General features: G+C 40.6%; 1 protein-coding gene across 17 annotated transcripts in view; it reads right to left on the bottom strand.

Annotated features, from left to right (window-relative positions):
* TNIP3 (TNFAIP3 interacting protein 3) overlaps nt 1-27,383 on the bottom strand; it is a 106,036-nt gene that overhangs the window by 56,308 nt on the left and 22,345 nt on the right. For 11 of the 17 annotated variants that reach the window (XR_012042509.1, XM_072861621.1, XM_072861615.1 and 8 more), the window contains 2 exons: nt 10,585-10,670; nt 1,014-1,149 (listed from right to left, as the gene is read on the bottom strand). Coding sequence is in view for 16 of the 17 variants with exons in the window: in XM_072861621.1 (XP_072717722.1) it covers nt 1,014-1,149; nt 10,585-10,670 (222 nt within the window). In the remaining variant the exon portion in view is untranslated. Of the gene's footprint in view, nt 1-1,013; nt 1,150-10,584; nt 10,671-10,810; nt 10,848-21,212; nt 21,406-26,873; nt 26,955-27,383 lie in introns of those variants that run through there. The other 6 variants (XM_072861619.1, XM_072861630.1, XM_072861628.1 and 3 more) reach the window with 5 other exon arrangements.

Raw genomic sequence — 27,383 nt, 5'->3', positions numbered from 1 at the left:
ATCCCCGTTCCTGCCTGTGGCTTCTCTCTCACTGTTTCTAATCCCACTAGTCTGACCCTGCGGCATCTCCTTAGGCTCAGCTCAGCTTCATGCCCCGAGCTCATGAGTCATTTTGGAGATGGCAGTTTATATGTGAAAGAAGCTATGTGTAATTTTGGATTTCATAGAAGAGAGTCATCTCTCCTTTACCTCCTCATCAATTTCCTGCATCACGCCTCAGGGTGCAGCCTTCAGAGGTTTCCTTCCCCCCCCCACCCCATCCCGTAGTGGAGTCACACAGGCAAGTAAGTGTGTCATCCCTTGCAGGTGGATGGCATTCATGGCTTAATCACTTCTCTCCTCAGCACCTCTCACTCCTCCCTTTCCCAGTTTGCAGAAAACAGGAATTTCCTTTTGTCCTCCTACTGCACGATAAAAAGCAGCTTGCTATTTCAGGGGAGAGGAGGGAAACCGAGAGGGAAACCTAGAACAAGTTTCTGTCATGCTTGTTAACTGCTGCTTCACCGCAAGCAAAGATGACCATCTTAGCAGGTGGCTTACAATTTTCTGTTTGAAAGAAGAAGCGTGGGTTTGAATCATCATTTTTCTTCTTCTTTCTTCCTATTTATCTCAAAACCTTTCTGACACTCCCAAAGATCTATGTCCCCCCTACCTCTGCTCATCTCAGTTAAATCAGAACTACCAAATGCAACAACCTAAAGAAATGTCAGTGCTCTTGGCGTATACAGTTTTGTGGATCTGTATTATCCAAAAGGCACAGGTGGCTATAGAGGGTGGCACTTTGGATAATCAGTGCATTTAGTTGACTTTTTAAAGTACTATAAAACATAACTTCTCACTCGGTCTTCCTCATAACAGAAAGTAGCTATATCAAGGAAAAAAAAAAAAGTGTGGCAAGTTCATTGCATCATTTCAGAAATCAAAAAGTTTCATGCATAATCAAGTCACCCAGGGAACATCCCCTGAATGTTCTTTCCTGGCAGATAAACATTGCAAAAGCAGAATGCATTTACCTTAAGGGAACATGAAGTTCTCTGAGGGTTTGGACTCTCTTGGGCAATAGGTTCGGGGTCCTTGCATGACTGGTAAGCGTTATTCTTCTCTATCAGGTTCCTTATTTCAACATCAAGCTCTTTACTTTCACACCTGCTTAGAAAGAAATAGCGATGTTAAGCTTTACACCAAAACTTGAAGCGCAGAGAAGGTAAATTTGTCAGCTGTCTTCTGAATGTGACAACACAGACAGCAGAGCTAGTCCTGCACTGAGTTCCTGCTACCTTCCTTCCTGCTACGCAATGAGAGAGCACTAGAGCAGTATCACACAAGCAATCTCTAAGTGCTCTGTGGCAGAAATTCATTTAAAATATTTAAACAAGCAGTCTTTATGAATTTTCCTACCTTCTGTTGACAAAATCCAAGTCAACCCTTTTGGGGATTATATGAAGACTGTCATGTGCCCTCAACCCCAGCCATCCACCCACAGTTTCAAGAATTTTATTTTCAACTTTAACAAAAATGCAATCAAAATGGTTAAATTGGTTTTGAACTCCAAAACTAGGTGCTCAGTTCACAAAGTTTTTTGATGGCACATTTTGTTTTCTGTAACACTTCATAACACATTTTAATTTTTTTTTTCCTGAAAGTTCCTTTTAAAAACATTTGTATCTTGTAAAAATTGCTCTGTTGTGAATGCTAAAATGATATTTGTTTGGTGGGAAAATTCTTTTCTTTCAGTCTCTCTGCTAAGGACACAGAGGTCTTATGTGCACTTAAGGGCTTGCTCTGAATTCGCAGAACTAACTAGCAATTAGGGCTGATTCACTTGATGCTCCATAATAGTGGAATGTGACTTTCAGAGAATGGACCGCGACATAATTAAGACAAACCCCAAAAAGCCCTAAGCCCAACCCAAGTTCTCAAGAAATACTCATGTCTTTTGCAAGCTCAGACCTTCATTTCCTAATCAGCTTAAACCAACTCTAAATATAGGCAATGCATAACCAGAAAGCAAACTACAAGGCTCAAAAGTATTACCAACCTGTTATAGCAAAATTACTCCTAGATTTAGGCAGAAAATACTAAATTCTTCATTTGGACTACCAGAAAAACTGATCGCAGTAAGAATTTATCAGTTATACTTATTGCAGTTTAAACAGGCAATCCACAGGGATCGCGCTGCAAGTTCCAGGGAAACTCTTGAAGGGCAATTGATAAAATTATCCAATAAACAAGCCCATCTATCCCAATCACAAGAGTAAATAAGTGTGGCGAATTTTGTGCTGATAGCATAAAATGATTCATTTTATTCTCGATATTTACAACACAGAGACTATAATAGCAATGTATTTTTATTTAGCATGAATGCAAAATGGTTTGCAGAGGGACTACAATAAAATACCAACAGTAGTAAATAAGGACAAGTAAAACTGAATAGCTTTTTTTTGACTTGCCACCTAGGATTTGGACAAGCTGGAATTTCATAGCAATTTCAGAGCTGCCATGAAGCCTGCCTGCACCGAAAAAAAAGTTTCATGGCAGAAATAAGATATTTGGATGTTTCGAGAGCTAGACCTCTGGCACAGGGAAATTCAACTTTTACACAAGGAACCAAGACCAGGGATTTTTAGCACTGGAACGTCCTGAAGCACTAGAACACATCACATGATTTTTCTTCTCTGCAGAAAGATATTTCTTTGTACTAACCTTTTGCCTTTTTTTTAAAAAAAACAAAACAAACACACACAATATAGCAACTAGTGTGAATTCAAAGAAACAGAGTACCCAACTGAAGAGAGCATTGTCTTTTGTTAGATCGCTTTAACTGGCCAAAACTCTCTTTCAAAGCCACGACGATTAAGAGAAAGACCTTCTCGATGCACATTTTCATGCATCTCATGGCAGTGCAGCAGGCTGCAGCTGCTCTGAACACTCATGGCAGTTTTCAAAGCCTCAGCTGTGCGTGGGTGGCAGGTGAGCCCCAGCAGCACGAGTGCCACGTGGCAGCTCGTGAAGAAAACCACAGAAGGAAAACAACGAACCTCGTGAAAGAAATCCAGCCCTTTTCTGTCTCACTAAATATTGCAAAATCCTGGATAGACCAGAGCAAGTGGCACTTTTTCTTTTTTAAGCAATTCTGTGCTAAGGTTCCCAGACAATAAATTTTCAGGCAGCAGCATGACCAAGTGCTCTGCTTATAGGTTTCATTTTTAATCAGCTACATAGTGCAAAATTTGCAATATAAGTAGCAACACCCCTTTTCTCTCAAGTGCACTTCCCTGGAAAACAACATCTTCAGCTCATTTGGACTCACATGCCTGACCCAGCCTGAGATTGCTTTGCGTAACAGAATTGGATATACGCTGCGCAGAGCACTCGGTGCTTTTGAGGATGCTTGGAAGAATCAAAAAGCCACAGCATAGAAGTAGTCGCTCATGTGCAGTTTTAGGAAAAGTGCATGAAATTATATTTACATAGTAAGGGAAAAATTATCGCTGCAGCCTCCTTAGAGCCCCTAGAAATACGGCATAAGGAAGGGAGAGGTTAAGTAAAGCAAGGTGAAACGTTACTGAACAGCATTGAGGGATTTAGGACAGAACTGCTAAAACCACAGGCCAATATTTTCAGATTGAGCTTTCAAAACATCAGGTTTTTATCTGTGCTTAGGCAACCAACCAAAGGTAGGCTAGTTGCTCTCCTCTTTCCTTGCTCCACACACCTCCTGTGTGAGATCAGTAGAGCAACCAGTTTGCCACTTAGCTGAGAGAAAAAACTCTGGCCCTACAAATGGCTTCTGGTAAAGAGTATTTTGCTCATTGCCCAGGGTTGCGGTCACACATCCTGCTCCAGCTGCAGCAAAGCCAGCCAAAGAGTTTAACTCCTCTACAGCCCCAGCCACTTGCCACCTTCACTACCTCTCTACTGCAAATTACCTTCCCCAGCTGCCAGCACAACCCACTTACCCAGTTTGGTCAAAGTAGTCAAGGTTTCTTAAACTCTTTAAAGTCAAATAAAGCAGCTTAGACTAAAACAACTGTTCAAAATAAAGGAGCAATGTCTAAGTGCAGTCCTGAGGACAGTGAAAGACAGGCAGCAATCTGTGGCAGGAGTGCAGCAGCAAGTATTTAGGCAGGCTGTGCTCATCTCTGCTGCTGGTTCAGCCACTGCAAGCAGAGATGTGTGACCACAGCCTCCTGAGATCAGAGCGTGAATCAAGCTGGGAAGTACCCCTTAAAGATGGTGGGTTGGCTTTAAATATTTATTTTCAGCCAGGAAGTGTTCATTCCTCTGCTCCGCACAGTTTGTCTGACACTGTGGCTGTAAATGATGTTCACCTCTGGCTGCTCCCACCCTGTCTCTCTACATTCTCCTTTCTGGGCTTAGGAGTACCTGGGCAAGAGCAGGAACCAGCTGTGCCTGGGTAAAAGAAAGGGAACTGCAAAAGACTCAAATCCCTACAAATTGATTCCAGCTCTCTAATATCCACGTGTTTCAACATCACCACGAAAGTCAGAAAATTACTTCATTGGCTGGATTTCTCAGTGCGTTTGGTTTTCCCTCAGTTTTAGACTAAGGTCTTCTGACCAGAACCTATTAACTCCATTTATCTGTATTTTAACATTAGCCACTTTGATAATTGGAAGGAAATATTTATTGTGATGTAAAACATTAAACATATCTGGTGTATAGATCCATTTTACAGTCCGGACTTTCAGAGCACACAGATGATCTGAGTGCTTGAATACATCTTCAAGATACTGGTGATTAGGAGCTACCCCAGAACAAGACAGTTCTTGATGACTACCTAAACTTCCGCTGGTGAGCTCTAGAGGGCACACAACATTTAGCTTCTGCAGAAAGCAATTTTTTCAAAACTACTTCTGGTTTTGTGAGGTTCACAGGTACGTTTCTGCACCATTAATACCCTGACTATTCTACGCTCTTGCCAACATTTTCTAAATTAGGTATTTCGGGTTTTAATAATTAAATTATGCAAATAGGCAATCTATTAGAAAAAGAAATCAGAAAAATGAAATCCATTCAAATTTGGAAGATACAGTTTTTTATGTTTTGTAAAATCAATCAACAGAGAACATTAAAAGCATTTTCATGTGGTCATTTAGGACAAAGTATATCCCTTCTATGTGCAAAAGCTTTCTAAAGTATTTTTTATCTCTTCATATACACAACTCATCCTACTTACATAGCATGCTATGATTAATGCAGAAGCCAATAAAAGATTAGAATATTAACTCCTCTTTGTAAACTTTGAATTAGTTGCTAAATTTCCTTTTTTGGGAAAATTAAGGCATTTCACATGCAAGCAGAACCTACAGATGTAATGAAGGAAGCTGGTCTCCCAGCATAAGTTTTAGCAGCTTGCAGGAAAAGGAGAGAGCCCAACCTTACTCATAATTTCCATGACATATCTGAAGAGTAGTAGCCAATATCCTTCTAGCCACGTTCTCCAAGAATAAGAAATTAGGTCTGTTCTCTTTGGTTTGCAAGTTGCCCTATCCATGCAGGATTCCACTACTAGAGACTAACTGTGCACCACATTAAAGATATTTTCATTTCTCCCACGTATTCACCTAGCTGCCTTTAAAATGGTTTTCACTTTTTGCTCTATGGTACATCTTTGCGCCATTTCAATTTCTAGGCTCTACCGGCTTTTTGTCATTAATTATTTATAAATGGTTGCATACTTTTTACAGCAATTCAGTTTTTCAGCTGGGAGCCAGAACAAAAATTGTGCCCAGCACATGCTTTGTATGTGAATGGGACTGAAATTCCTATGCAGGTCAATGCCACCCAGCTAAATAAACCATGCTGGTCTGTCTTGCCTAACTAACCAGGCTGGTCATGCCTAACCCATGCCTAACAGGGTTAGGCAATGAAGTGCTGGTTGTACATGCACAGGGAATTTTATTAAATTATGCATGTAACTGAGCCAGAGTAAAACTTGTATTTGTCCCAAAGCTATCGCTAAAGCCAGAATATGATGGCACCAGAAAGGAAGCGTAAAGTGTGGACGCCAGTGGCTTCTAACAACATTAAGAGCATTCCCTGTAGGTCATCTTTTCCTGGCCAGGAGAAGCAGCAGAAGACAAAACAGCTCCCATTAACACAGACTTTCATAATGGAGGAGCAACCAGTTCAGCTCCTGATGGCCTGCCCCATGCTCTTTTGATGAGCCACTTGCTTTGGGCTTGTAGCAGCATAGATTGATGGCCAAGAAATACATGTTTATCAAATAGCCAGGTACAAGCCCCATGCAGAGTCCCAGCTCTGCAGCTGGTACCATTCGTGAGCTCCTGGCTCTCCCTGGTTTTCACTGGAAACTGGCATTATTACTTACTAATAGCAGTTATGTGGCAACAATGGACATACCTACAACATGTTCCAGGGCATTTATTGCAAAACATTAATACCAAAGGCATATAACTCTATTTGAAATAATAATTTCAAGGCTGGTGTGCTGGGGTCATTCTCCTGTGATTGGTGAAAGCATAAATACACACCATAAACAATTGTGAAAAAAGGTTTTAAGCCAGGATTTACAGCCAGACGCCAACACCACAGAGTCATATTTTGACAGGAAATGAATTCCAGAGTCTAGGGGTTAAACACATGCTTCATCCCCTTGGGTGGGCATTTGGGACATAGGTTTCTTGCTTGGCTAAGCCTAAGGAGCAGATCCACGAAAAGAAAGAAATTTCTGCATTTGAATTATGGAGGATGAACTGGTTCGGATAGATTAAAAAACATGGCAAATTTCAAGGCAAACCGTTTCAGCTAATATTTCCTCTCTTTATGATAATGCACTTTTCAGAAAAAGGCCTTTAGAATATGGGAGAGAATGAGACCTGGATTACAGAATATTTAATTTAACTTGTACTAGAAATAGACTTAAAATAGGAACAAAATTAGGCATATAATTCTTAAAAATGACAGTTTATCTATAGAACTAGCCTATTCTTTCATGTTCCATATGATTTTACAGGATTCTTGCTCTCTTTTAATTCAGTTTTGTAGAAATCTTAGATTTTTTTTTCATGTAAATACACTGTGATTTTTGTATTAAAATCTTATCCAGTTAAGACTAAATGACAAAGAATTTCCACTCCAACAAGCAGTGGGAAGAACAAGATTTTGCCAAGAAAACAAAAAGACTTATTGCAGAAAAAATTTTTGCAGCCTCATGAGCTCTTACAAGTTTAGTAGATTCTGAGCTGATAGAGAATAGTTACAATGTGGTGCAGCTCCCTAAGGATCAGTGGTGCTATTCCAGTACTCAACACCCAGTGAGCGGATCTCCGCTCAGAGTTTAGGCTTGGGAATTTGAGCCAGATCTCTTGAAATTGAGCTCCACTAGTTCTACGTTCCACCTCACATGTACCACTATAAAAAACAGTTTATTGGGCATAAAGTGTACTGCGCTGGTACAAACACAAACACACCTGCCTTTGATGATTATGAGGATATACTTAAAAAGAAAGGTTAAAAAAGCACAACACATTATTTCAAATTATTTCCAACTTAATTTTTTAACTCAAGTTTCACCAAAAATATTCATCCAGTATTTCAAAAGTGTAGCTGGAAAGCCAGCCACCAGCAGCAGCTGAGATCCACCTAGCAGAAGAACTGCATTGTCTTTGGACTGAGATGTCCCAGACGTTGTGAAAAAAGTACTGGCACTGTTGCTTGGGAGGTAAGTGTGAGATTAGAAATAATCTCACTCCAGTCCCAAGAAGAGAGCTCCATAAAGCAAGGTGTATGATAGGGGTTAAAACATGTACATACTGCAACTATAGTAGAGAAACCACTTAAACTTTCGCTCAAATCTGATGTAGCCAAAACATCTGCCTGTCACCCCATAAACGTCCCTACACTTCTGTTCCCTTTACGACAAAGGAATGGAGCTTTTAAGGCACATTTAATAGCCAGCAGCTGTTTGGCTGTCAAATGCCACATCTGGAGAAGCTGTGTGCTGTTAATGGGAACAGAAACAATTATTCTTTAATAGTTTTGCTTAATTTTAAGAATTACACAAATCACAACAACAGAAGAGGTGCATGTTCTTAATGGAAACACATCTGGTTTCTCTGAAAATAAGCCAAAAAAAAAAGGGGGCCCAGTGATTAACTGAAGCTGCACCTATAATCTGTCCCGTCTCAGTGAAGAGAGAAGTAAAGCTACTGATATAGAGGCACTTAGTGTCTCCCAGACTGACTATTCCCCTCAACAAATATGCAACATGCAAGATGATGATGACTAGCTGGTTGGCGTTAAATGGCATGTACTTATCACACAGTGCTGCTCCCCTCCGTGCCTGGAGTTTCCTGTCCTTTGGGACTGGGCTTCAATGCTGCTGCCTCACTTCTGTACCCTATACGGCCTGTACATCACAAAAATAACACAATTCCCCTTTCACTTGGATCTTCTGCTTAATTATACTACCAAGACCATAATTGAATTTTTTCCTGATGGACAGCATTTAGGCTGAGTTCAAACCTCAGGAAAGCCAATTAAATTATTTTTACCAACTTTCTGGGGCTTTAAATGAGCCATGAGTGAGTTACAGATGACTGTGTCTCTGAAGAAGCAGTAAATGGAGCACTGTCACCCAGACTCATCACCCAGGACTCACGTAGCTGCCTGTGGATCACTAGTGAAGAGGGAATTGAAGTTTTGCCATGAAAATCAATCAAATGGAAAGCTCAGCCAAGCAGAGCCACCAAGTAGTGTGTGCTTTCTGAGCAGATGAATTCCCCCACTGAAATGCATACATGCAGGAAGCTGGTGGGAGATGGCAGAAAAGTGTTGAAAGAACAGAAGACTAAGTTAAAAAACAAGAAGGGAGACAAATCTAGATGTTTTCAAGTGCTTGCTCTTTTTCTATGAAGACCAATAGCTAGAAAAGCTTGCAATGCTTTTAGGGTGCTCTCCTAGCCTCAGTAGGCACCTTTTTGAAATGGTCCCCCTCCCACAGCCCTTTCTGGTCTGGCTGCTTGCCCCAGTGATACAGCTTGACTAGCTGCTCGCTCCACAGATATAACTTGAGCACCACGAGTCTGTTCAGATGTTACATGTACTCATTTCTGTGGAAAGCTGTGATTCTGGTGCAGTTATGTGGCTTACATTTTTAACTGGTACTTTACACGGCTATTCTTTCTTTTCTTGAATCAGGCATCACCACAAACAGAACAAGACCTATGCACAGCCCATTTTGCCTCCTAGCTCAGCCTCGGCCAGGATGTGGATGCATCACCAATGCCTTACTGACCTGGGCTCACAGCTGGGCTGCACCCTTGGAGGAAAACAAGTCCATGATTCATTTAGGTCAGTGTCTCCCACACAGACCTGAGATATTTTCAGTGATCTACTAACAGCGTAAGCAGAATAAACAGATGAACACCATTTGGAAATACAGCCAGGAAATTTAACATACAGTAGCTGACAGAGGACAACCGGCTCTGTTAAGTCAAGCCAACTTCTTGCCTGTGGTAGCTGTTAGGCAGCCAAGCTGAAAGGCAGAGGAAGCTCGCTGCACGGCTGTCTGCGTCACAGGTCCAGGGCTTGAACCGCCAGCGACTGGCATACAGTTTCACCAGGGATGCCATCACCAGATGGGAACCTGTTGCCTCCCTCCCTTCACAGAAACAGGTTGGAGTCAAACTACACTGGCAGCAGCTCACAATGTCTTGAATAAATGGGAAATCCCAGTCCACAAGGGATTTCAAATCCAGTTATTTCACCATAAACTAACCTGGGAAAAAATGCTTCTTACAGGAAGAAAGAAGGGTAGGGCATTATTTCTTAAGCTTCCCCAAACAATCTACAGTTACCTTAAAACAATTTTTCTTTCTATATCTCTCTCAAATCCACACACTATACTTAATCCTTTTTAAAGCTACCTTTTAATCATTCTCAGCTACCTCAAAAAAAATATTTTTTTTTTTTTTGGCCAGAGGTTATCTTGCTGAATACAGCAGTATTCACTGAAGTACTCAGCACTATTAATTTCCTTAAAGCTCCTTATTACTCACTAACAGTCTTAGAAAGGCATTGCCATCATCACAGCCTCATTAGAGGCTGTAGCCATAATGTGATCTCTTATCTCTATATCCTACAGTATAGCCTCTTTTACTGCCATTATCAGTAGGACTAATATTAGTTCGTGAAGAAGCAGGTGCCCAAAGAGGTTGTGAAATCTCCATACTTGGAGATATTTGAAACTCACCTAGACAGGCCCTGAGTAACCTAACCTAACTAGCCCTGCTTTGAGCAGGAGGTCAGTCCAGATGACCTCCAGAAGTCCCTTCCAACCTACACTATTCTCTATGATTTTGCTTTTCTCAGTACAGAAAATTTTCATGTTTCACTTATTTAAACAGAACTGATACAGATCTCCACAGGACAGATTAAAGCAGAAAAAAAAAGTAGTAAACTGGGTCTCTGGAAGAAAAATTCATTGACATATGCAGGAAATACTCAACTATATATTTCCAATAATGTAATGTAAATTACTTTTTAAAAAATAAAAATAAAAGAAGTTTCTCCACGTAAAATTAAGATAATTAATACCTTTCCATCTCAACACACTGATGGGCGCACAATTCTAGATGATCCTCTGCACCTTTATTCTTCCTTTTGAGCTGCTCAGAGTGAATCTATTAGAAACAGGGAGGGAAAAAAGCAGACTTTAAGGGGAAATAAAAAGATTAACAATCTAGGAAGAAAAATTTAAGTACACGATTACAATAAGAGATAACCATGTCTTGCCCGCATTTCTGTTTTCTTCTTCATATACCATAAATGGCTGACAAGCAAACCAGGAATCTACTTCCTCCTTCCCAGCATCATCCTCTCAAGTCCACCACTCTGTCAGGGACAGTTTTGCAAGGGTAAGAGCAGTAACAGTCTCTGGCTGCAGTGGCAAGAATCTACCCAAGGAGCAAAGCTGTCAGCAGTCACAGGAACATTGGAAGTGTTGCAAAAAGGGCTTTTATTATTCATCCTAAAAGAATCAACTATCTTAACTATTCAAGAGTTCAAGCATATCCTCACATTGACCAGAAAATTCATATGCTTCATGGAAGCATCCAGTAAAACTACAGCTCCAAATTTAAGATAATTTGAGTAATGAGTCTGATCTAGATCACTTGGAGAGAAATGAAAAGCAGCTGTATGTGAGCTATCGTGCACGAGTGCATTGTTCAAGAACTATACAAGCTCCTAACAAGCCTCCCTGTGGTCAGGGCCAGCTACAGTCCAGCACTGCCTTTCCAAAGAGAAAGGAGAGAAGAAAAAAAAGCACCCCTCCCAGAGAAAAGGACGTGCATCAGGGTAACAGTAAGCCGTCCACATTTAGATATTCCTTTTTGGATGAAAACTCCAAACAGGAAAAAAAGCAAGCTTGTTTAATTTTATGAGGTACCACCACCTCTCCATCACAAGTGGGAGAACAGATGGTACAAAGAGTGAGCCAACGCTACCTCATCCAGAGGAGTCATTCTGCTCCTGCGCTGCAGGCTGGTAACAGCCCTGGGTGTATTTCTTCAGGCTATGTGAGACTCCTCCAGTTCATCAGAAAAGGAGCCCAGAAGTCTTATTCTTCTCTTTAGGTCAAAAGGACAAACAACAGCATTATGATAGTTGCTGGAATTAGAATACTGGCAGGTTTCATAACACCTATCGTAAGGACAGCAACATGACCACTGAAATAAAGCGGGGAGCCATCAAGAGCAAAACCTGCTATTTATAAGCAAATAAGTTTTCAATTACAAGTCACTCTCTTTATTGGTAACATCAACTTAATGTGAAACCACAGCTGAACATTTTATAGAAACCATGCTGCTTCATCTATGTGCAGAGCAGAAATTTAAAATGAAAGGTTGCCAGGAGAAGATCTGAGGTGTTTGGCATCCCTCCCCCCTCTTAATTCCCATTCCTGCAGGCATTTCACACATTTTAAATGCATCTGGTAATCACTAATTACAAGGATCCTATTAAGAAAAAATGTCAATTCAGTTCCATGTGAAACTTGATTCCAGCTTGTCTGAGTTTTATGAGTGTCTGTTTAATCATAACAAAAACATGTTGAAGTATGGAAAGCCGTATTCGTTTGATTTCAGTGGGAGCTGCAGACACTGGGTACTAATGAGAATTAAGCCTTATTCTGGAGTGCCTAAACTTTGCTTTTAGGTGTCTAACTTAAAAATATAAAATTTGAAAAATGTTGACCTAGAATGAACACTACCCTACCGCCACTGAAACAACAAAAAAATAAACCAAAATGACTAAATGAAATCTGGCCATAGCTGCCTGAATAATAAATAATAATAATAAAAAAACCACACACCACCACACCCCCACCAAACCACAGAATTCAGACTGCTACTCCATCTCTAATTCATCCTACTGGGCTTAGACATTTCAGCAGTCTCAGATGCATTTACCGAGTTTCACACAGTATTGCAGCCCATGTGCTGAAAAACAGGCCACGTTAAAGGGATACAGGTTAGATGTTACTGAAAAGAAGATACGTATGTTGGTAAAATTCATGCAAGAAGCAAAGTTCTGAAAAACTGAGGAGAAAAAAAGCAGTGAAGAACTTAGAAAAGGGTACTTATTTATTAGACATGTCACTTCCTGGTTCTGCAGTGACAGGATGGCGAGCCAGATTCGGGCGCCCGCAGGGAAGGGGTGCTGCACACTCCCTGCTGGGGAACGCTCTGGGATCGCATAGCGAGCGCTCCGGGTTTTCCATGGCCCTGCTCTGCCAAGCCGGGGAAACACACAGAAAGGAGCTGTTAAAGCCAACAATTCCCAAATCACTGCGTGGTCCAGCTGCACGCTCAGCCAGCACAAACAAGCAGTTCTCCAGAAGTCCTACTGCTAACATCTGCTGGGGTGGGAGGGTCCCCTCCCCTGTGGCTCAACAAGGGCCATTGTATGTATCTCCTGACTCTTAGTCATATGCAGATTTTGCAGCACGTCCCTCAGTGCTGCACACCTTGACTTAATGCATGTCTACACAAGCCAGCCCAGATATCAGAAGCCATTTTGTTATCGTAGCATAGGAGTACATCCACCCTCTTCTATCCAGTGCAAGATACGGGGAAAAAGTAGTAAAAAGTTATCTGCAGTGATAGCTGGCATGATGCACCCAGCTGAGCACGGTCAGGCTAGTGCCAGCTAAGCAGCATTGCTACCTACTTTGATTTACCTCCACTGTTTCTCAAACTATTGATGCGCAAGGGACTGTTGATGCAGAGTAACGGCTTTGCCTTTCATTTCTGACGGGTCTTTTGGTAAAGCATGTCAGTTCCGAAAGGCTTTTTTAAATATTTTTTTTTTAATCATTTTTTATTCTTCAAAACAAAAAGTTTACTGCAATGAGTCTGACCTGTGTTGGCAGCACAAGTTGTGCTAAACCTAGATATTTATGATTCTGAATGAAAGAGATGCAACTAGGTTATTGTACCATGTGCAAGTGTTTGTTATTAAAACAACCATAAGTTTTTACAACTATAATATGCAATTTAATGCTGTAGGTTTTTATTAGATCAGACAAATTGAAGCCAAGATGGATAAAATTCAGCTACTTCAAAGAATTAAGGCTCTGTAGAAAATAGGGGGTTATAATGGCCACATAAAGGATTGCTCAGAATTACATAAATTTTCTGCTTTCTGTCAAGGCTTTTTAAGAACAGGAACACCCTGAAGTAAAACAGGATCAGTTTTGCTCACAGATTTATGGGGTTTTGCAATAATTGAAAATGTTTGGTAAAAAGCGTGCAAAATTTCCTTGGTGCTCACCCACCAAATTTATCAGTGCTCCAAGCCCTAAGTACTTCCTAGATATACCCAAACAGGCCAAAAAAAAAAAAGCACTTTTTGGTTGGAGTATTAATTTCCATTAAAAACAAATACGTTTTCCACATACGAAAAACACATTTGGGAGAAAAAAATACATCATTCAAGAATGACAACAAGACTCACTAATTCTAATAAAAATCTTAATTGTAAAAACAATCACAGCCAGCCAGGCACTCATCATGCTGGAGTTTCAAAATGTTATCCAAAATGCATTTCACAAACATCTGTATTATAAATGTTAAATCCTGCACTGCTCTTGCCCTATTCTCTTTTTCTTTCTCCAAGTTTCTTTCTCTAGTTCTAGCTTAAGAACATTCTATTTTCCCAAACCTTTGCTCATTTTCCCCAAACCCACTCTGTAATTCACTTGTTCTTCAGCTGTACCAAAGCAATATTTTGTGGGAATGCAACGTAAAATGAACGTCAGAAACGAGCCAGCCTAAGAGAGGCAGAGAAGGGAAAGGAGATTTTTGTTTTGCTTTGGTTTTCCTGCCTAGATCAGCTCAATGATTCAATTTTAAAGACCACCACCATAAATGGAGATATTGTCACAGAGGAGGGAGCATAAAACAGATAGTATGCCAAATAAATGGAAGTACATACCAGCAAATTATACATAAGGAATAAACCCATTAACAAGTTACCCTTTCAGTGATACCCATTTTTGTATTGCAAAAGATCCAGGGCCTGTCACAGCCAGGCCGAGTAAACTTACCTCATTTAAGTATTACCCATATTGCAAAATAGCTCCGAAACAAAGTGGAACATATATAATCATAAACACTGTTGATAAACAAGCCAGCAGGTTATATATTATCTGTGTGTGGCTGTTGTGTAGGAGGAGTGGGAGGGAGAAATGGATTATTACTGTAAATGTGATCAAAATGGAAGAACAACCAAAGAAATAAAAAAGCATTTGATGAAAGAGATCCTAAGCAACACTCACTGAAACTGATCTGAAACAGGACTAAAGCCTTCAAGATTTTTTTTGCTCTGAAGAAGTCAAAGATAGAGCATTTCTGTGATCTCCTCCTACCTAGATATTCCCAGGTTTGGTACTCCTAATAGCACTGGTGTGCAGTGCAGCCAGCCTTGAACCAGCCATTGCATTACGTGCCTTTCTGCTTTTGCATCCAATGCTCTTCGCTGAAAATGCAGCTTCAGTCATGTACATGCAGCACGAGAAAAAGCCACAAACACAGCAAGATCTGCCAGTTCTCTCCTCCCCCCGTTATTTCCTGATAAAGTGCTGAAACTTCAATATTAGACAGTTTCTAACCAAAATTTAAAATCTGAAGCTTGATTTTTGACAAAAATAAAAAGAGTAGTTCAGTTCCTCTTCTGTCTTGCCCAATTTGGTTCAGATAAAATGAAAGTGGTACCTGGCCTGTGTGATGCTGGAAGATTTAGTGCTGAATACTTAAAACTGATCTCACCATTAAGTACAATTCTCCTTGGTTAGGGTAACAGTAGATTCAGAACAGCAATCACCCCAAAGAACTTAATTCACAGATGCCCCCCCCCAGCTGTGATATCCACAACTTGATAAGCAGTCTATTTACGTTTCTTGAGATCATCTCAAACTATGCAGCAAGTGAACTAAATTAAAACCCAAACCAACAGAAACCCCTTGAAGTGGACCAGACTGAGGAATGAGCCAATTAAAGGCTGAACACACTATTTCTATCCAGAACTGAACACCTGGCTTTCAGCATAGAGCAGATGGGACTCCAGAGAGGCTCTGCACTGCGGGTTCTTTGGCTCTGGTCCAAGAAAGGAAAATGTGCCCTGTCATCTCTGCATTTGCTTTTCATACTGGATGTAGCAGGGTGACTTCGTACAGATAGACAGTGCCTGCTGTATAGCTTCTTCAGTTCTACGAGTGCTGGTCCTCCACCACTGGCTGTGAGGAGGCGCTTCCGTTGACACACACAAACTAGCTTAAGTGGTGGGTACAAACCACTGTTTTAAACTACATTACCTTGTTAAAAATCAATACATCACTTTTTTCTTAAATTAAAACAGTGAGAAAATTAATTTTCAGGCATATTTCTCTCTTTGGAAATCAGTCCATTTAACAATTTCTAAATATCTTTGGATTGAAGATCTCAAGAACTACATCTAAAAGTGAGAAAATTATTCCCCAATGTGTCTAAAGCCCTTCTTCAAGTAGAAAGCAGTGGCACAAATGCTACCAAAAAGCAACCACAGTCATGCCCAGGGCTCGGGTGACACAGGCTTCTGCATTTGAGCTTACCATGTCAGTCACTCCACACAGGCATCTGCACAGATGAGTTTAAAGCAGACGAACTAATCTGAAAGGCCACGGAAGATACATTCAGTGCCAAAAATATGATGACTACACTTCCAACATGCAAAAGAGTCACATAAGAAGTGACCAGAGGGTCATAAATATCAGCAAGCCATTAAAGCCACTTACAGCATACTTCAAAACACCCTCAGTACTTCTCCGGATTCCTGTAGTCACCCTCTCTCTCCCATCATCAGAGGCCATTAAAAAAAATGAAAATACTAACCTCTAATTATTATAAGATTATGAGTTCGGGAGCTGGTAGGATTTAAGCTTTTCTGTTTTGGGGAGGTTTACAACATGTTAAGAAGTTGCTAGAAGATGTATGATGTCAACCAAAGATGTCACCTAAAGAAAATCCCAACATTTTTCTGTGTTTTGAAACAAATTTTAACTTTCAAGTTATTTGAGCCCCTCTGATATTTAAATGCAGCCTGTCCCTGATCTTCAGATACTGCATGTAGACTCCTCATTTTTAATACATTTAGAAGAGATCTTTTCTTCACTGGAAACTTTTAGGTTCAACTGAAGCCAATTAGTGTACGCAGGTCTGGGGGCAAAGTCAATGATACTTGGAACATAGCTATTGTACACAATTTCTGTGAAAGCAAATTGTTGTTAATAGAATACAAATTAGTTCCAAAAAAGTACAAAATATATTGATAAAATAAAACCCTCAGCAATAAATATCTTTGATTTGTTTAAAATTCATTTATCAAGTAATCACAGATCTGTCAAATATACAGAAATCTGCCAAGTATACAGATCTTCAGAAAAACACTTGCAAACTAGGCATATTTCATGGAATAGTTCTGCATGAGCCTTTCCAATGGTATTTTCTCATGATCTGTATTCGATTTTAATTAGCATGACAAATTATTTGGAGATGGGCAGGATGAGAAGGAAGTACTTAGGTATTGGTTAAATGTCAGCTTTAAATTATGCAGTAAAAAATGGTTCTTTATTATTATTCACTGCCAAAGTATGGACAGGAAACTTTCCAAGATATAAAATACAGAAGTGAAAAGGAAAAATGCTGCAGGATAAAAGCAAGATTAATAACTACAATATTAACTGATAGTGTCCAAGATGGTTTTTCTGAACGATTTTTAATGGAGATCTCACTACAGTGAAACTGTGATGTTGTGATAGGAAAGAGAAATGATGGAACTTTCTTGTGCAGCCCAAGACAGGAGAGAAAAGATTTAGGATCTATGAACTCCAATGACTTTGGAATCGAGTTTCTGCAGTATAAAGAGGTAGCACAGTAACAGAAAGGAGATTGCTCCAAGTACAGGACCCACGTGGCTGGGAAGGAAGCGAGGCTGTGAGAAAAGCATTCAAGATATAGGCAGACCTACCTACAAAAAGTTGTGCAACCACAAGAACAGAAGTTTAACAGTGAGAAGGTAAGAAGGAACTGATTTAGATGAGGAATGTAGCTCTGTTTTGTTTAAATTTCATGCTCTCCAGCCAAGCTTTAAAATCCCAGGACAAAAAGAGAAAGAGGAGCCCATAGAAAGGTAGGAACAATCTAACAAGCCAGTTTCAAAAAAACCTTGGCATTGCTTGGCTGGCAGGAGCACCAGACCTAAGCAACTCAGAAATGCAGGTTGCTTTCCATACGTTCTAGTGTGCCCACACTTCTGGAAACGCGGTACTGCTGCTGCTAGAAATTTGGACTCTGCTGGCAGCATAACATGGTGTACTAAGGATCCAGAAGCAAGTCAAGGGAAGATGACCCTTTAAGAAGCTCTCTTTCTCCAGGCTTCGAAATGGTTTGCTGTGAGCATTTGGTAATTCTTACAGGTTTATTGACAACTTTTGCTTCATTTTGAGAGGGGGGAGGTAGAGCCGTCTGAAGCTCCTACAGCTGCCCTAGCACAATGGGCAAGCATGCCCTCTGGCAGCAAACAACGCTGGTTCTGAAAACAGAAGGCTTGCTTCTCACTATGATGGATAGAAGTACTGCAGCTTTACGTTTTTAACAAAGAATTAATTATAACAAGGAGGGGAAAAAGCACACACACGTTTGTTTTCTTTTCCCTCTACACAAACCTCATCTCGCTAGTCCTCATAGCTCCTGTCATTTATACTTATTAATCTGAAACATACCACTTGAAATTTATAATACTGTGGCTCTAAGTATTCCTTAATTTAGGGTTGGAATGCATCAAAACTTTTTCTGAGACACAGCATTAATGCCAACATACAGCAACAGGGCAAGCAAAATACCAACTGGCCCAGAGTCCTAGCCCACCCTCAAATGCTATGTGGATTATAGAAAGCAATTTCTAGCAGATGTGGATAAAGGGCCCATCTTCTAATGACAGACCCAGCTAAAGGAAGCCTGTGCCTGCTTCAGTCAGAGTCAGTAGGCACAGGGAACATCCTAAACTCTACAGAACAGGTAAAACTTGCAAAGGTCTCAGCAGAATTGTTATCCAAGGAAGGAACGTGGGTCAGGTCCAGTATAGGTGCACTGAATCTTTGTATCACTAGATTTACCCCAAAATAACTGTTTGACATAGCCTTAATGCTCTATATGGCAATAATCCTTCACTATTCCTGTACCTTTCGTTGTCTAGCTTTGTGCAAGAAAAGAAAGTAAAAGAACTCTGCTATAGCTATTCTATATAAAAATTACAAAGAAATGAAAAAGTCATTTAGGAAAAAAAATTAAAATATCAGGTTTTGGATTTGAGGTCTCTTTGGTAGATGACAAGGGAAGAGAGGCACATGACTTCATTCTGAGGCTAGGCAGAGACCCACTGATACGAGCTTCAAATTAATGCAGAAGTTACTCACCATATTTAGGGAAGGTGTTCGTCTCTGTGCTGCTAGGTTAGGATGTACTAGTCTCAATAAAAGCCCTCTGAATCAAATGAGAACTAAGTGATTTGGAGGCAAATATATATATCTCTCTCAAGGTTTAACCTACACCCCAGGCTTAGGGAAACCCCTTTCTTAAAGTCATTCTAACGTTGAGAGCATATTCATATCTCTCAAACAAACACAGCCCACACAGATCTACTTGAAAGCACTGCTTGTAAGAGACCACAGAGGATTCCCTCTCGTTCTTCAGATTACCATGGAACAGTGACACAATGGTACGCCCACGCACCAGCCAAAGCTGCTCTGTGGGAAAAGCGGCGGTCTAGCACGGTGGAAAAGTTGCATCAACTCAAAAGGTATAGAACACAAATATTAATCTAGAAGTAGAATAATTTACTGTAAGGGGCAGATAGGTCAGGGACCCATTTCTAGGAATGTATTTTAATTAGAATTTATTCTAAAGGTTTCCCTAGAGAATCAGCACTCACTTCAACCGGCTACAGTTTCCTCATCAGAAGTGACTTTCAGCTCTGCCCCCAACCAGAAACGCTACATTATCGTATCTGATTTTCTCTCTGAGGAAGAGGGCGTATAGAGGTGGAGACTGCAGAAACGTCTTCCCTTCACCCGGACAAGAAGTGATACAGCATTTTCAAGAGTATACTATTCATTTCGGGCTATAGTCGACTGCACACAGGGGTTGATTAATCAAGTTTCACAGATGATAAAAATTAACATTGTCACACTGTTAGCCTGAAGTGGAAGATTCATGATAGGTATGTTCAGAAAAAGGTTCATCTTAAAGCCTGATTCTTGTATCAGTTTCGGTTTGATGACAACAAAACCTGTGCAGTTTTGCATCAAGGAGTAGAAACCATTCTGACATTTTTAGGAGACTCCTGTTGTCTTCTGCATTGGAAATACTAGTGATCTAACTGCCCTGAGAGCATTTTCATCCTCCTAGCAGAAATATCACAGCTGCTCAGTAGAGCAGGGTGGATCTTCTTCTGTCAAACCATTTACACTCTGCTTCTCACATGCACACAGACAGTAATCATTTGCAAATTCATGTTCAACTCACTGCAGTTTTGCTGAAACAAAACTATTTTGAGGCATTTGCAATTATAGCAGAGGAAACAACAGGCCAGGGTCAGGATGTAGGAGACTAAGGTTCAACTCTTTCCCCTGCCTTTCCCTGAAGGGAGTTTAACTGTGTTTGTACCACCTGGATACAGGTTTTAACTGCTGGAGTTGCAGGGTGATTTCTCCAGTCTTTTGCAATAATAGTCTTCCATTACATATGAAGTATTTACTGTTACTTTGTTGGAGAAAATGCTAATGACTTTAGTTTGATGGTTCAGACATTTACCAGAGTTCAGATTTACTGTCTGCCTGGTTAAAATAAATAATAATAATTTAAAAAAAAAACAAACCCACACCCAAAAAATCAACGGCACCGAGATCTTCCACTTCTCAGAACAGCATCCTATTCACTCGGCTCCACATCAGTCACTTTTTCTTACTCTGACCTGTAGTTTAGTTTTACATAAGCATTTATAAAAAGCAGAACAGCCTCCACAGGGGAGGTTTGAAAGCAACCCACCAGCAAAAGCTCAGTAGCAAACTGCTAGAGCGCTTGTCTCAGGAGGCGAGTGGCATATACTCAAATCCTTCCAAGCAGTAAGAAATCGAAGCCAAGAGATACCCCTCTGAGGGGAAATGCTTTTTCCACTAGATGACTGAGTAACAAGGCAATAGCATTACTTCTTCCTCAGCAATGCATTCACACAGAGTCAGTGAATTTAGCCTTCTATGTTTTTGGCTTTCACTGCACTCAAACACAGCTTTTGACTTTCGACTGACCAACATGCTTAATTTCTGTGGGACTAGAAATAGTTTGGGGGGTGGTGGTTGTCATTTTGTCATCATCTGTCAGCTCAGCAACAATGATGGGGCTAAATTAAAACTTTCCATGTGCGCTGTTCCTGGGTTTAATATCCATCACCTGTTCAACTGCACCACTGTGGTTTCTGCCAGGGAGGCCAGGAATAATCAGATTTCTCCTCATCCAGGACCAGGCAAAGCCAGGACTGTTACGCATTTAAGGTCAGGTGCCTTCTTACCCAAAAGGCTGCATGCCATCCCATGAGTTAAGAGAAGTGGCCAAAGAAGCCAATTTACTTACTCTTGTGCTGGGCTACTTCTGGCACCTCTCAACAGCCTTGTCTGAGGCACGCAGGGGGAGGGATGCGCTGTTCTGTCCACTGCAGCAACAGCTGCCTTCTGCAGATACCAACAGGGAACAGCATCCTTGCTGCTTCCAGAGAAGAGGAGAAGAAAACATGGCTTCTTCCTTTCCTATTAACACCAGCTTAACAGCCACCTTGACTCAAACAATCGCATTGTTTCATTTTTAACTCCTGTAAGTGTTAGTGATAAGAAAATAATCACATTTTCATCATAGCAAAGCAGGCACAACAAAATGTTTTGTGGAGGCAGAGAATAGTAGTCAATGGAAAAATTGAAGGGGGAACCCTTTCTCTTAACCTCCAGTGGAAAGTTGTGGGGGTACAGCAGAAATCACATATGCATCTTTTTACCTGACCTCCCCACTCCCCCCATTCAGAAGAGGAAAACCCCTTTGGCTACACCATACATAACTGAATAATAAAAATTTCATTGTTCCTTATGCATACCCAAGCCACTTATCTAAAGAAAGTCCAGATTGGATGGCTGCCATTCAAATTACTTTATTGACCACTGAAGAACTGTTTGTTTAGGGGCTTTCCATAGGGGAAAAATAAGGAAATGAGTTAGAGAAAATTTAATATAACGCAAAGACAGCAGCTTAAAGTACCGGATCCTAGGTGACTTGTAAAGAGCTTAATTGCCATGTAAGTATTATTCAGGAGAGAAAAAACCACCACAAAGAAGAAAGGAGACTGGGAAAAAAGCAATTTCGAAAGTGCTAAAAACAGTCTGGGACTCCAGTATTCTGGAGAAGCAGCCTAAGACAGATTTGCTGTCCAGGAATTTTCTGACATTTAGTTTTAAGTTCATACTTTGATACCACACTTAAAGCATTAGGAATTCATTCTTCTGAAACAAGGCAGCCCGCTGTTCTCGACATGAGCATTATTTGCTGGCTGTCTACAGCTGTCCTCCTCTCTTTTTGGTGCATGAATGAGAACTGCTCCCACGCACTTACATTTCTGTCAAGCTAAAATACTTTATTCTGCTTCACTCAGAAATAGGTTGGTCGCTATCCTCTTTTTTATTTATATATTTCTTAAACAGGTTCACATGCCCCAGATCAAGAAACAGCAATATGAGACAGTCAGTCCCAGATGTCATGTTTCTGAGGTAAACTAAACAGTTAAAGGTGAGGGTACCTCTTATTCACATTTCACACAGAATTTAAATACATTTTTGTGCTCACAGAAGTTACTTTCCCAGGGAGGAAGATACTGCTACCCAGTTCTACCCTAAATTTTAGTGAACTGCTTTGATTTCAGTTTGGACTCAGTTTTTGCCTGAGATGTACTAAAAGTCAAGGCACTTCCCACCCATTTTGTTCCTGCTCCCTGTGTGGCTTTACTGCTTAACCACGAATGAAAGACCACCCACAACAAATTCTCCCTTCCTTACAGAAAAATTGGAAATACCACAGCTCCTTTATGAGGTCTTCGATGGTGATTCAATCAATTCTTTATTATTACTCAAATATATTCTTATGCTATTTCACTGGATTTTCTTGAAGATGTTCATGAGGTTGATATGATAGCAAGTATGAAAACAGGCTTTACAGCAGGCCAGCAGCAGGTTCGAGCAGAACATCACTTCCATCACATTTGTCAATTCCAAACTCTAAGCACGCAGCCTAGTGCCAAGGAAGTTTGACTACAAACCTTTTTTCTGGCCAATAAGGCCACCTTGTTCTCCAGCTGGTTGCCCACCTATTAGTTTCTACCACTACTTTTTTTACTGAAATATTGCAGTGTTTAAATTCTGGTCCAAACCAGAATTAAATTTAATTTTAGGCAATGTATGAATCCTTCATTAAAGGGATTTTTCTTTCTGCATAAGCTTCAGAAAGATTTCTTTCCTATCCATACATAGTTTAACCTGCTTGCCAATTAACAAGAGAGAAAAGTCAAGCCTGAAGCCGTACTATGTTTCCTACTCTATACGTCAGTGAAATTTTAAAGCAACATCTAGTGGTTTGACAGAAACATGACCTTTAGCTCATGGAGACAGGGTATTTTTTGGATGTGGCAAAGCATTCTCACTCAGATTCACCCAGACTCCCAAAAACTGCAAGTTGCAGACACTTTTCTGCCTTTGCTATTTCTTGGCTGAGCTACAACAATAAGATCAGGCACAGAGCCTGGAGGGCTTACGTACCTTATACTACTACAAAATAGTACAGAGAATTTTCTTAGCAAGATGATCTACCACAAAACTAAGTTCCTGGTCTCTGATTTTCTTCTCAGCAGCAAGGGAGTGCAGTGAATTACTATGTTCACCTGGAACAGTGGATACCTCCACAGAAAGGGCCAAGGATAGACTGCAAGATGTTCAAAGCTAAGGTCAAGATCATGGAAGGGATGAAGGATTATCACAAACCCCATTACTGCCCACCCTAAGTGTAAGGCACACACTCTTGACACTAACTTGTCTTTCTAAGAGAGACTGTACAAAAATGTGTGTTTCAAAATATGTCAAAAAACTTTACAAAAACTAGCCACTCTCTTCACTACGTTTGCTTGTCCCTCTATATAGAGCTCCGTGGAATTCAAGCACAGCAGAGGTTTTGGTCACATTAACTAAAGCACCATTGGAAGTTGATGATCGTAGTAAGGAAACACTAGAATGATACTGAATAAGGTAATACACAATAATATAAAACAGTACTGTACAGAAAAGCCACTCCCTTGAACAGTAAGCTTAGCCTGCCTTTGTCAGCTACCACCACTATTATAGGTTGTAAATTGTCCACTGAGCACAGGAGCTACAAGAGTCTGAATTAAAAATGAAAGGAAAAAGGAAGTAAGGCCTGATGTACCCAGTGAGAGCTAGTGTCTGCCATCAGCACAGATGGATGAATAGAGGAAGACACGTTTGCCTGGGTTTGCAGCTGACCAAAGGCAAACAGGGGAAGTGAAGGCATCTCGTAGGAGGTATCCTGGTTGTTGGTGGACAGGAAGAAAGGCACTTTGGAGGAGAGGAAGGTGGTGAGGGGTGACACATCTGCTACTTTTCAGATGAGAATTGTACGCTTTCTCAGCTTCCCTGGAGGATCTGATGACCTTTTCACAACCACTAATATTCATCATAACACTGAAGCAGAAGTCGTCGTCCTCATCCCCCCCAAAGCATATGAATCTAATTTTCCCTTTTTGTGAAATCAAGAATAATATCTGCTTACAATTTTGCTATATAGTTGTGCAAGACATACAAGTGTGTGGTAAAGCTAATAACCACATTAGAGAGAGAGCGCTCTCGTTGTTAGAAGCCAGATCCAGATATTTCTAATGCAGCTCTCCATCACATAAGCACGCAGACACACACAAAAAAAATCTATACAGGCAAACATTCCTGTATATTGTCCTACAAGAAAACTGCCTTAGAGCTGTTTCCTGTTACCAAAAGAAAGGACTATAAAAATGAAGGAACTCCTGATCTTAGGCTGCTATTTCTACCTCATATGACCTTAATTTTATGGAAATTGTACCCTTGTGTTATTCAGATTTTACTCATAAAACATAGACAGAGGCAGTGTATAGGCATTGGGGAACAATCAAGAAAAATGTAAAAATTCTTTGAACAGTAAAGAAAAATGTTGTTAAAATGATTAATTTTTATAAATGATGTAGGGAAAAGCCATTTGCTGTAGTGGAGATAAGGTCCTTCTTTTTCTTTTTTCTCTTAAAAAGAAAAAAAGAGGAAAAAAAAAAAAGGACAAGTGCTTGGAGCACTAGGATGCTGTAGCAAACATACAGTTTTACTTCCCTTATGTACTTTCCCAGCAATTACAACCTAGAAAAGCAATTAAGTACTGAAGATTATTTTATAAAGTAGGGATATATCTCTACCTATTAATTATAACCTTACTCTAAACTTTTGCAGTACCTCTCTATGCATCCTACTATTAAGGAGGCCTTAAACCACAGCAGAGAGCCAGTGAGTCTGATAAATATCCTATTACTACCTGTAGGTATTTCAAATGTTTGCAAGCATTCAAGTTTAGTTCAACCTAATTTCCTAAAAAAGCATATTCAGCATTTGCAAACTGAAGATGGATGTTGAAAAGCAATAGAATACATATGAGGGGATTATTCAGACGAGACATTCTACCACAGGAGAAAAATAGTAATGGTCATAGAAATGAAAAGAAAACATTTGACTATTAGCAGTTCACAGCCTAATCAAAGCGCCAAGGTGACCTTAATTTTCTATGTAGAGATCTCACTACACAAATGGAGTGCTATTTTCAAAATTTCTACAGGATGCATGGAATCTTCTCCCTTTTCAGAAGTGACAAAACCAATCAGGTCCAAACTTTCCAAGCCAACCAGACTCCATGCTATGCACCTAAACACCATATGGAACTGTCAAGAGCACAGTCAACCGGTCAGGTCCCAGTAGCCACATTTTATCCAGGCTTGAGTCCGCGCCAGACCACAGACGCAGATTCCCAACCTGACTCCCATGAACAGCCAGCTTGGGCCACCACGCTGCCAGTTCACACAAAAGTCTCAGTTCCACAGCCAGGCCTCTGGACCCCAGAGACACAGACAAATCACTCCACCCAAACCTGGCTTTGACACCCCAGACCCATGTGGGTGTTGCACTGTGATGGGGCTTAACAGTTTCTGCTCAGTATAACATCAGACAAGTCTGCACTGCTGGACCCTGAGGCACTCTCACCTGCATGTGGTAATGGGGAAGCCCGGCTTTACTCACCAGCAACCTTCACTGGAGAAGCCTGACCTACACCAGCCAAGCCAGTCAGCTTCCAGACCCAGAGCGTCTCCACAGGGACCCACCTGAGTGCTTCTGAACCACACTGCCCCGGTTCGCAGTATATGCTATCCTGCAGGACAGCCCAGCTCCTTTGGTCCTGTTACCCTAAGAGGATGGCAGCTAAGCAAATTGGGCAATTTAGGGCATTGGTATAAGATTCAGAGTCTCTAGCACTTAAATACCTTTGAAGAGAGGTAAACCCAAAAGCATTTTGGGGGTTGAGGGATGGAGCTGTCTATGTCCTCCCATTCATCAGCACAGACATTCCTCATGCTGTTAGGAAACAGCTGCCTCCTGAGGTCACTGGTTCAGAGCAAGGCCCCTTAAAAGCATTCTTCCTAAGGAAATCCCCTCACCTTCAGTTAAGAGTATTTTTTTAAATGTTCTTTCTCTTAAAGCATTAGTCAAAGGCTATGGGAAATTGTACATCTTTGTGGCTTTTATTAACTTATTTCCTTTACAGCAACATGCTGTAAAACCAGTAGTGAGACTCTTTAAACTCGAGTGTTACTGTGGGACGTTCAGCAACCTCGCGGTCCTTTTCAATGCTCAATAACCACCACATCTCAATATATAGCCACCATCTTCCATATCTTAATATTGAAGACATTGATACAATTTGCTTTTAAATGGTGCCTTTTGTAGGGTTTTTGGTGTTTGTTTGGTTTGGTGGTTTTTTGGCTTTTTTTTTTTTGCATTCCTAGGCAGCCTAGAATTCCTGAGTTCTGTTTAAATGACAGATAAAACCAGAATGGGACAAGGAAAAAAATGCCAGGAGGACTTTCAGAGTCCAAAAGCAGCAGAGAACAAGTTGTCTCACCTAGTGCTGAGTGTGGAGGTACCTATCACCAGCAGAATGGGGGATTCTGGATTACAGCCTGGAGAAGTTCTCAGGTAAACTCTGAAAATAAGGAAGGAAATCCAGAGCTGAAAGGGGGAGCAAAGTAAGTGTTCAGAGAATGCACCTGGATTGTCTGTGTATGTCTGCGGACATGAGAAAGCCGGACCAAAGGCTACTGCAAATTGAAATTTCCATCTCCTGTGTGCACACACAGAGGTTTGAAATGTGATCAAAACTCCAGCATGACAGAGAGTTGCAGCAGTTACTGTAGATAAAAGAAAGCAATAGATGATGGTTTCAGAAGACTGCAGCTTAAAGCAACAGGGGCTAAACCAACAGCAATATAGATATGAGGATAGTCAGATTTATAATGAAAGAAGGAAATTCAAAGCAATATTACATGCCCATGCAATTAAATTTTGAATCCATAATGAACATACACACACACACACAAAAAAAGACCAAACCAAACTGTGCTTCTTGCTGAAC

Source organism: Ciconia boyciana, chromosome 5 (assembly GCF_034638445.1).
Source record: "Ciconia boyciana chromosome 5, ASM3463844v1, whole genome shotgun sequence".
Classification (NCBI taxonomy): domain Eukaryota; kingdom Metazoa; phylum Chordata; class Aves; order Ciconiiformes; family Ciconiidae; genus Ciconia; species Ciconia boyciana.
The sequence above is the reverse complement of the archived record's forward strand: the minus strand, read 5'-3'. Positions and strand labels throughout refer to the sequence as shown.